The 10,624-nt window shown below is 39.4% G+C and overlaps 1 protein-coding gene across 1 annotated transcript; it reads right to left on the reverse strand.

The window, feature by feature from the left end:
* Window positions 1–403: 403 nt before the first annotated feature.
* Window positions 404–10,518, reverse strand: smc1a (structural maintenance of chromosomes 1A). Its single transcript, XM_046395706.1, has 26 exons — window positions 10,129–10,518; window positions 9,436–9,624; window positions 8,715–8,827; window positions 8,255–8,458; window positions 7,673–7,911; window positions 7,311–7,569; window positions 6,849–6,989; window positions 6,662–6,744; window positions 6,424–6,523; window positions 5,918–6,025; window positions 5,611–5,796; window positions 5,102–5,281; window positions 4,836–4,982; window positions 4,441–4,578; window positions 4,229–4,345; window positions 4,030–4,136; window positions 3,786–3,927; window positions 3,529–3,674; window positions 3,273–3,426; window positions 3,076–3,183; window positions 2,809–2,965; window positions 2,519–2,673; window positions 2,209–2,360; window positions 2,003–2,072; window positions 1,768–1,878; window positions 404–1,319 (listed from the first exon to the last, which is right to left on the reverse strand). Exons 1-26 carry the CDS (start codon window positions 10,235–10,237, stop codon window positions 1,239–1,241), a joined length of 3,696 nt encoding a protein of 1,231 aa, XP_046251662.1. The 5' UTR covers window positions 10,238–10,518; the 3' UTR covers window positions 404–1,238.
* Window positions 10,519–10,624: the final 106 nt, after the last annotated feature.

Consider the following 10,624-nt stretch of genomic DNA (forward strand, 5'->3'; position numbering starts at 1 on the left):
CTGTAAACAAACCTTTTGGAGAAGGAAAATAAGCACTTGCACTACAGGTGAGTTTTCTCCAGTACATAATAATCAAAACCAATGATAGAAATACCTTGAAATGAGGTAGCTTGAGCAAATGGAGCCTTCATGAGAAGATAGGTGCATGTTTTGGATACGTTCCCCTGCAGAAGTTACAGTGTGAAAACTGAGATCCTCTATAAATAGTCTTGCCCAGCATAGCACAGACTCACCCCTTATGGAATGGAAACCAATGCAGGAACGTGCATTCTGCATTGTAGATCCAAATAAAAGGAATTAATTAAAACTGCTACACAAATCTGTCAAAGTATTCAGAAAACAGAAGGAGATGCATTCTTGCATTATGCAATTAAAGTAATAAAAGTAAATAAAATAAAGGAGCTTAAATAATTCAAATTTTATTTATTGAAGCAAAGCAATCAATAAAGCAGACTTCACAGGACAGTCTCATGCTGAGTTTTCCATTCAGCCAAAGCTGATTTAGAATATCACTCAGAGAATATGAAGAGAGACTGCTGTTACTCATACAGCCATACAAAGTCAGAACTTTAATTTTCTGATGACAGTTTAGACAAAGCTCCATGATCTCATTATAGCACCACCAGCAGTAGCTAACTAGGGGATTCATTTAACTATCGCACACGGGAATGTGTCCACCATACTGTAACAACAGTCTGCTGCATAAGCTTTAGAAAAGTTAGCACATGAAAACTGCAAATACATCTTTAAGTACACACGAGAGGGGACAGGTAAAGGCTTTAAAGCACACAATTGAAAAGAGGAGCATAAACAGTATAAAAGCTCTGAAAACAAACACTTGCTTCTGGTAAATTCGACCCATTTTACCACGTGATACAAATTCTACAGTCTGTTAAAAAGGTTGGATTCCCTATCTCTTATACATGATTATAATTCATTTTTATTGATTATTAAAATCACTCATATGGCCAAATTGAGAAAGGGTTGGTTTATATAAATGTACATACATCCCAGTTGTCGCTGTCTATAAAGAACGACCTGCCACAACTAAAAAAAAAAAAACCCTCACTAATCCACTACTCTAACATATAAAAAAAATACATAAACATAAAAAAACAGTGGGAAATAATCTAATGGATACATGATCTGTGACTACAGAATACATCAGTCATTAATCCAGAGAGAGTAGCAAATGAATGTCCAACTTGCCAAAATGCCAGTGCTGGGAGAGTTTGTCCTCATTCATTCGGATTTGGGTTGGCATCAGGATACTGAGAAAGGTCAAAAGTGAGCACTTTGCTGATGACACAATCTCCTTGCTGTAATTGTAAGAGAAAGAAACTTAGTTAACACTTTAGTCTTCATGCACACCAAGATGTCTCCAGTGGGCATTTATTTAATAGCAGCTCACAAAGAGTTACTATTATTATTATTGGAATTATTAGACTCTAACCACATCAGGTTTGAAACTAGTTCTTGCAAATATGATATCTACAAGTTTTTGCAGTATTTATCAAATTCTGTTTTAAGATATTTTAATACCACAAAGAATGCATTTTTCAAAGCTAAAATGGTGGAAAGGCTGGAGAAGGCTCAATAAGGCCTATTATTTATTACAGGAAGTAAATAAATGTAATATTCAGTTTAATCATTACTTTTCATCTGTACATTATATAACAATAATCCTTACTTTTACAACTGATCAATTAAGCAATTAAGATCTTTTTAAATGAAACACGGACAATAACGGACAATAGAGAGACACACCTCTGGATAAACGCCAATGAGCGAGTCTGCCTTGGTGTAGAATTCCTCCTTCAGAGAAATGACGATGGCCTGGAAGTTCTGCACTGACTGGTCTTTGATGTAATTGGCCACCTTGATGATACACAGGGAAACATGAGTTGCAGTTTGTGTTTGCTGTCATTAAAGGCAGCATCAATGAAAACAAAAGTGATTAAAAGGCTTAAGTCACTGAGTCAAACATCATTGGTGAACAGACCTTGCCGATGTTAGTGTTGTCCAGAGCAGCATCAATCTCATCCAGGACAAAGAATGGGGCAGGTTTGTAACTAGAAACAAATAATAATCATATTCAAATGGTGCAAACATTGACATCAGCTTTAAAGCAATACAACAAATGCATAAACGTTTTTATGCAAAGCCTTTTTTTTTTTTTTAAATCAAACATGTCTTAAGTCTCTGTACCTGTGGATAGCAAAGAGCAGAGCCAGGGCAGCAACAGTTTTCTCTCCTCCAGACAGGTTGTCCATGGGTCTGAACCTCTTCCCAGGGGCCACACAGTTATAGTTGATGCCATCCAGATATGGCTCCTCAGGGTTTTCTGGGCCCAGGAAAGCCTACGGGAGAGCAACACACTCGTTGTAAAAGGCTTTGCTTTTGGTACATAAAATACAAAATTAAGTTAGTTAAGAACAAGTTAAGAACATTTTCTGTCACTGTACTGAATTTATACTGTGAAATTTACATTGGTTACTGTTAAAACACTGAGGCATACCTGGGCACTGCTGTTGCGTGAAAGAGCCTTGTAGATCTCATCAATGTTGGTGGCCACAGACTCAAAGCAGGTATTAAAACGATCAAACCTTTCCTTCTTGATCTGCTCAAACGCCTGCTTGGCCTTCTTGGCTCTCTTACGCGCGGCCTCGAACTCTGATGGAACAACAGAAACGAAACCATGAGACCACATAGAGAGAACAAGAACTCTGGAAAGGTACACTAAACCTGCATCACTTAATTTCTTTCTTTCATTTAACCCCAGCCTCTACGATCATCCCATCATCTCACCGTCACTAGTCTCTTGGAACTTGTCCCTGACACTCTCGAGCTTCTCCATGGCCTTCATGTTGGGTGCACTTATCCTCTGTAAGATACTCTGCTGCTCGTTCAGACGCTGCTGCAGTGTGTTTGTCTCCGCCTTGATCTCCTCTTCTGACAGTGCATCCTGCAGGAGGGATGAAGGTGGGATGAAATAAGTTTGACATACCAAGTAATAGAAATAAGAGATGAAGTTGGACTGTTTAAACAAACAATGGTGCGATGTGGACCATCTACCTTAAGGTCTTCAGACAGGTTGCTGTAGTCGATCTCTATAAGAGCCTCTTTAGCAAGAACACTACTGGATGTCCTCTGGCTGCTGGACTCCTCAGTCTGGGAGCTTCCCTGGAAGAGCAAAACAAGTAAGATGATATTTTCTGCTTGAATCCAAATAGTATTAAAATTAGAGCTTGCATGAGCGTCTTTGTGCGTACTTCTCCCTGGCTGATATCATCCATTGTTCCAGAACGAAGTGGCAACCTGATATCCTGCATTTTGCAGGCTTGCAGCAAGTTGTGACGGTCGCTGCGCTTTTGCTCCAGTTTGGTCTCAATGGCCGTCACCTCCTTCTGGAGCTGAGTCAACTCTCTGGAAGAAACAAAAACAACATATGTAGCACAAACTGACTCAAAACCAACATTTACATGACATAAGATATATTTGAGTTTGTATGTGTTTGCAGCTATTTACTTGTTGGCACCACCCAGTTTTTTGCGGATCTCCTCCATCTCGTGGTTCTTATCATTGACCTCAGATTTCTTGGTGAGGTGCTGGTTCTTCAGGTCCTGCAGTTGGGCCATTGTCTCATCAATTATCTTCATGTGTCTGTGCTCCTCCTACAGGAAGAAAGATGAAAAACAGAATTAGAAAAACAAGAATTAACTTGATGTCAAAACTTAGAGTGAAGGTTAAGTAATCCAATTTTTCACTTCACTTTATGTTTTCACCTTCTTAAGTCGCTCTATTTCAGCCTCGTCCTTCTTGACAGTCTGCTCCCACATCATGACCTTCTCCTGGTCTTCCTTCAGCTGATTCTTCTCGTAGTCTACCTGGATACCCAGGCGGGTCTTCTGTGTCTCAAATTCCAGACTGAAGCAAAATGATGTGTCAGATTAAACCACTGAGGAATCCTGTGACAGGTTAATTATGTGGAATGAAATGACTTATAATCTAAACTATATCTAAACTCACCGCTTCTTTGCAATTTCATTCTGCCTCTTCACCTTCTCCTCCTCAAACTCCCTGATGTTCCTCACTCCAATCTCCTTACAGAATTCAACAAACACCTCATCCTCCACCTGGAAAACAAATAAATTTGTATCAATATTACCACGGTGCCCCATATTCATAGACGGGCTTCCAAATGGACCTCACTTTGCATCTATCTCACCAGGTTCATGCGGTCTCGCAGGTCAGTGATCTCCCTCTCGCGGGACTGGATGATCCTCTTGATGTCATTGATGCGAGGGCCAAAGTTTGCCAACTCGCTCTCTAGCTTAGATTTCTCCTGCATGACACAAATGAAACAAGTTTTAATTCACCAGTCGGTATAGCAATAACAAACAGCTAGGAGGAAAATAATGAAGTGTAACCAGGCTGCACCTGCATGTTGAGGGAGAGGTGGCGGGTTTTTGTCTGTTCCAGATCACTCTGGGAGTATTTTAGTCTCATCTGCAGACCGTGGGCCTGAGACTGGACCTGACGCAGCTCCGCCTCCTTCCTCTTGGCCTTCATTTGCTCCTATAAAGAAAAAACATTATACATGAATTATTGTGAGTTTACTCCTAATGACAGTCCATCAAACTATTGACCCCAAATCACAAATAATCCACATTTTGAGGTTATCCACAGGATTTCAGCTGCATTCCAACAAACACTTCCGGCACATTGTGTTTTGAACAAAACGCTTCAACATATCATATATATTTTGGTGACCAACAGACAGGATCAAAACCACAACCTCTTTGATGAAGGGATTAGTGAAAAAAAAAAATCACCTTGAGCTCATCCGTGAGTTTTTCTTTCTTTTCCTTGAGCTTGTCCACTGCCTTCTCATCCCAGCGCCTGGCCTTGGCCTTCAGGTCGCTGGCTCCTCCAGAGATGACTCCAGACTTCTGGAACAGAGTACCATCCAGGGCTACCGTCTGTACATAAGAGGAGGAGAAATTAGATGGAAGAATAGACAAAATTCACATCTTCATAGCACACAGACATTGACAATATGTGCAAAATCTCAGTTAGTGACCACAAGAAACTGAAATACCTTGTGTCTGTATGGCCCCCCAAAAGCAATTCTTCGCGCATCCTCTACATTCTCACAGACCAGGGCGTTGCCACACGCATACTGGAGGGCTTTCTTGATGTGGGGTGGCTCATAGCGAATCACATCAATTACCAGTTTGGCTCCTCGCAGCTCCCTCAGTTTCTCATCTGTTGGTTTGACCTTTGATAAGACAAGTGAAAAGTCATTTTGGAAAATTTCTGAAATAAAACAGTTTCAAATTTCCAGAGTTTTTTTTGTGAGCACCATTTTCAGCAGGAAACCTTGTGTATGAGATTGAACAAAAAATTAAGATAGCTGGCTGTCAACATTTATAAATTAATTACAAATAAATGGTATTTCAGTTAGTAGCTCTGAAATGAAATGTTCATCAGCAGTGTCAGGGCGAAAAAGTTTTAAGGAAAATTCAATCCTGCTGTTTTTTAATTTAACACTTCTGACATGATCATTCCACAGACTGTTGAGAAGAGCTTTTATCTGTACTTATTCACCTCAAGGTAGTCAAGAGGAAGGAAGGTCTCAGGCTCTCCTCTCTGCTCTTTAATGTACTGAATACAATCTCTGCCAGTCTTCTCCGAGTCAACAATGATGGCATCCATGTTCTTGCCCAATACTTTGGTCACAGCAATCTGATACTTCTTCTGAGTTGGCTGGCAAAGGTCGATTAGACGACCATACTGAATAAAGAGAGAAGCATATTTAATTAATAGGACAAGTTTATTCAATACTATCACTAAATATAAATATAGCAGAGAAAATGAAATGATATTGTATTAAATACTGTCACTGTTGCCTTACCACAGAGCCAGGGTAAAGTCTTTTAATGCTCTCCATGATCTCGGCCTTGCGTTGCTGGCGACTGTTCTCCTGTCTGTCGATTCTAGCGTCTCCCAGCTGCTCCATTACCTACAGCAAAAGCCAATAATAATGGGATTTGTTATAGACTATTTCACAGCTGACATTTTCACTTGTCAATCACAAAACTAGCTCACTAGCAATATAAATACCAGTAGCAGCCCCTTGTATTGTACATGCTGGCCCACAGGGGTTAACAGTACATTTATTGGTCACATGTGCTTTTCCTTCCCTGATATGTGAAACTGTCAGTAGTAAGAAACATCTATTGATTCACATGGAGAAATGTAGTCTCCTGCTTCTCACTTTCAGGTTAACTGCAGATGCCAAGTTGAAGCTTGAAATCAGAAAAGGCTCTCTAACAACTACAGCACATTGGAATTGTTAATAATTAGCTGAGATGGCACAATGTGAAGTAATTTTCTGATGAGTGTGAGTGTATCGAGTACCTGATTAAGCTCCATGTTGATCTCGTCAATTCTCCTCTTGGCCATCTCCACCTCCTCAGTCAGCTCCTCTTCCATGCGCTTCTGCTCATCAAGTGACTGCCTGGGAGGAACAGGACAAATGAGTATGAATGAATGAGTGTAATGGACAAACCTCTTATTAAAAAAAATAAATAAATAAAAAAAAGCAATAGCTTGATCACAGCACTACACAGACAACATAAAAATGACATCAGCATACCTGCTGGTGGAAATGTAATCCTCTAATTTCTCAATACGTTTCTGGTTTTCCTCAATTTCACGGATCTTCTGTTTGATTTTGGCCTGAAGAGAAACAACAATATATGGTTGGAGGCATTCAAATGATTTAAAATCTATTTGTATTTGTATTGTAGCATGGGCAAACCTGTGATCATTATCTTATTTACCTCTGTCTCTACTTTCTTCCTCTCCTCCAAGTCAAGTCGGTCCTGGTCAGCCTTCTGGTCACGGTTAAACTTCTCCAGCTCCTGTGCCAGGGTGGCAGCACGTTTACTGGCTTCCTCCTTCAGACGATGGTACTGCTTGACCTGGAGAGAAACAAGAGGGAAGCAGTGGGTCATGTCATCTAACTTTCCAGTTATACCATCTTAATGTCAAAAAACTAAATGGATTCTGACAAGTCATGGCTGAGAACAGTCAGTTAAGACATCATTATTAGTAAGATATTTCTACTACAATCAGCTGAGTACACAGTATAACTGACTCCACAGAAAATTACAAGAATATTCAAACTTAAAATTATTTTTTTTTGTTTATATGGGACTGCAAGTACTTCAGTTCTATCAAAAAAAAAATCCTGAAAATAATAAATTCTATGATGATAAAATTTTAATATTCCAATATCAGACCTGGTTTTCCTCCAGGGTGAGATCCTGGCCTTGGCTCTGGGCCTCCTCCTCCATGCGCTCCTCAAATTCTTGCTTGGCCAACTCCACCGCCCTCATTTCTTTGTCTAGCTCATCCATGTCGGCCTTGCGTTTCTTGTACATCTTCTGGGCATTTTGTAATGATTTGCGTGCTGCCTCAAGCTTCTTGATCTTGTGTGAGGTGTTCTCTTTGGCCTTGATGTACTGTGGCCTCTTCTGATTCAACTCAGAGTCTTTCTCTCTGTGGACAGAGTTAAGTGATTAACAAAACTCCTAGTTTTAAATGGCATTAGGTACAATCTAACAAAGCAAGTGTGCTGTCAGATCATGTAACTGTCACTTACTTGATTTCTTTCTCAATTGTCTGTTGCTCCCTCATCAGCCTGCCCAGCTCCTTCTTCTTGTCTTTCAGTTCCTCCTCCACATGGTCCATCTTTTTACGGTCCTTGTCAATCTCCTTGTTCCGCTGGGCCAGCTCTTTGTTCAGTTTCTCAATCTCTGTCTCGTTGTGGTACAGCTTGAAGAGCTGCAACTGAACACTAGCCCTGGCCACTTCATCTTTCAGACGTTGGTAACGCTCAGCCTGGTGGGATAATGGGAAGAGAGTCAGTGTTGTGAAGTAAATTCTGTATGTTTTTTATACTTATTTTAACCAGTCAAGTGCTAAATCTCAACAACACGAAATAACAAATCATGTTTTGTATGATCCTGGGCGCAAATCAGTTTCGCTGTAAGGGACATTACAGATACTTTGTACCGTACTTAAAACTAGAAAACTAATCAGAAGTATATCTTAAGTGAAGTTAATTAAAATTAAAGGGCAAAATTTACATGAAATCACATAATTTCCAATCTAAGCAGGACACAAATACATAGAATTAAATAGAATTCCAGAGACGCTTCACTTAGATCAAACAAATACATACCTCTTCTTTCTCTTGCTTGGCTTCTTTGCGCTCAGCAGCAATGTTTTTCTTACGATGGTAATTGAACTGCGTGTCCTCCTCTGCTTTCACCATCTCCTTCTTCCGGCGGTCATACTCCTGAGCCAGCTCTCCAGAACGTGAGATTTCCTCAAACAGAGCTGTACGCTCCTTGGGGTTCTTCATGGCAATAGACTCCACGGCTCCCTGGAGGGTAAATTAGCAGGGGAAAAAACAAGGTTCACAACAGCACCTGGAAACACCACCTTACCAGATATTAATTTAACCACAGAACGTTGATATTTCAATTAAAAATATATTTATTATAATATTTATTTATTTATTTTTATTATTTATTATAACATTTGTGCAATATTTATCTTATGAATTTTAACCATACTGAGATCATTGCAAAGCACAGCTGTTATATAAAAGAAAACTAATGAACGGATTTCCGTCTCACCTGAAAGACCAAGAAGTTCCTGGCCTTGATCAGAATACCAAGTTTTTCAAGCTCTTCGCTGTATTCGGGCAGACCCACCACCTTGTTGTTGATACGGTACTCTGAAGATGAACCTGATAAACACACCACATGCACATTAAATGAGATAAAACTTAGCTTATCACAAGCACATACTATATCGTTGCATTGGTGTGTCACTGTTCCTACTCCTGTAACAAGCATTTAGTTGCATAATATGTGTTGTCTGGCCAGCATTAAAAAATAAACAGCGGCTGATTAAAGATCTACTGCCTCTTGGGCCGACTTGAGGGTGTAGGATAGATTCAAATTAAATCTGAGCACAGTGTGGTTAAGTGTGATAATGTCACAGGCTGAATGCATGTCTCTCTAGATCCTCAAAACATAGATTACTGGCAAAGTTTTAAAGCAATATTTAAAAATATTCAATACTCATTGCTGCACAGCTGTACTCAGATGTATGAGCTTACAAAAGCCAATTTTTCTGTACTGCATTACTTTCAATTCAATATTTAATTCCTTCAACTTAGGTAAACTGGAAAGCATATAAAGTACATAAACAATTCATGTCCTCTAATTTATGGTGAGAGAAGTGAGAGAAGAAAATTACTAGACCAATATTTTTTCATTTCACGCAGACTAATAATGAATAACAATAAATTATCTGAATTATTCCAACATGACTGCCAATGGTGGTTCATACCAATTATGACCCTTGTGAAAGAGCGTTCTTCTCCATTATCCTCCTGGTACACCATACTGACAAAGGCTCTGTTGGCAGCTGGCTTCCCTACAGGTGCTCCATGGATTAGATCCTTTAGAGTCTTCACACGCAGGTTACTGGTTTTCTCTGCCAACACGAAACTGATGGCATCCATGAGGTTGGACTTTCCTACAATAAAGGAATTCAGATTTTTACCAATATATTCAATTTCAATATAAAAATACAATATATAAATATTAGGTTTATATATACAAAAATGTGTGTGTTCAATTCAGTTTGTTTAGTTTACACTTTGTCAAAGACATGACATCAATTTGTTTGTAATATTAAAACCTCACAAAAACAAAAACTTCGTGTGCACACAAATTAATGGATATGCACACATTCATCACTGGCTAAGTTAATACTCAAAAATCCCAACACAGATAACACTGAAATAAACAACAATATGGTGCAGAATAGTAACGTTTCATAACGTTACTTTGTACGGTAAATATTTAAACTGCTATTTAGGAATTCTGACACAACGCTGACATTAATTCTATGCAAGAGCTACAAGTTATGATATTTAAAGGCGGTTGGTCATTACTGCACTGTTTACTGTTAGCCAAAGCTAGCAAGCAGTCTGCATTTTGAATTAGCCGCGAGCTAATATTTGCAATCATAACATACCAGATCCATTGGGTCCGATGATTGCAGTGAACTTATGAAAAGGTCCGATGATCTGTCTTCCTTTATACGACTTGAAGTTTTCGATCTCTATCAATTTCAAATAACCCATCTTTGTTTTATGTGTGCCGCTGTTCTGAAAAAAAAAACTGCACTGAATACTAGCAAACAAAATGTTAGCTAGCTAATGCTAACAGCCAATTTTTACCGGACAAGCTATCTTAAAGGCGAAGTTTGCACGCAAATGAATGAACCTCTCTGTTCAGTCTATTGCTGGCCCATGCACATTCACATTATTAAGTGCATTTTTAGTTTAACAATCTAAACAGCTTCATAATCTTAATCAGATAGACGAGATGCGGTTGTGACAACAATGCGCCATTTTACAATCCGACAGGAAGACCTTCGAGCGCGCGAGACAAGAAACCTCACAATTCATCGCGAGACTACATTGAGCTAGGCATACGACTCCTGTACTATGAGCCCTCATTCCACCACG

This window comes from Scatophagus argus, chromosome 8 (assembly GCF_020382885.2).
Source record: "Scatophagus argus isolate fScaArg1 chromosome 8, fScaArg1.pri, whole genome shotgun sequence".
Taxonomy (NCBI): domain Eukaryota; kingdom Metazoa; phylum Chordata; class Actinopteri; family Scatophagidae; genus Scatophagus; species Scatophagus argus.

Excerpts from the sequence above, each read along its gene's own strand:
- smc1a (XM_046395706.1), bottom strand. The coding sequence starts at position 10,237 with ATGGGTTATTTGAAATTGATAGAGATCGAAAACTTCAAGTCGTATAAA. Across the intron at positions 2,674-2,808 it reads GTTCCAAGAGACTAGTGACG|AGTTCGAGGCCGCGCGTAAG; the intron begins GTGAGATGATGG and ends TTGTTCCATCAG. Across the intron at positions 2,361-2,518 it reads CACGCAACAGCAGTGCCCAG|GCTTTCCTGGGCCCAGAAAA; the intron begins GTATGCCTCAGT and ends GCTCTCCCGTAG.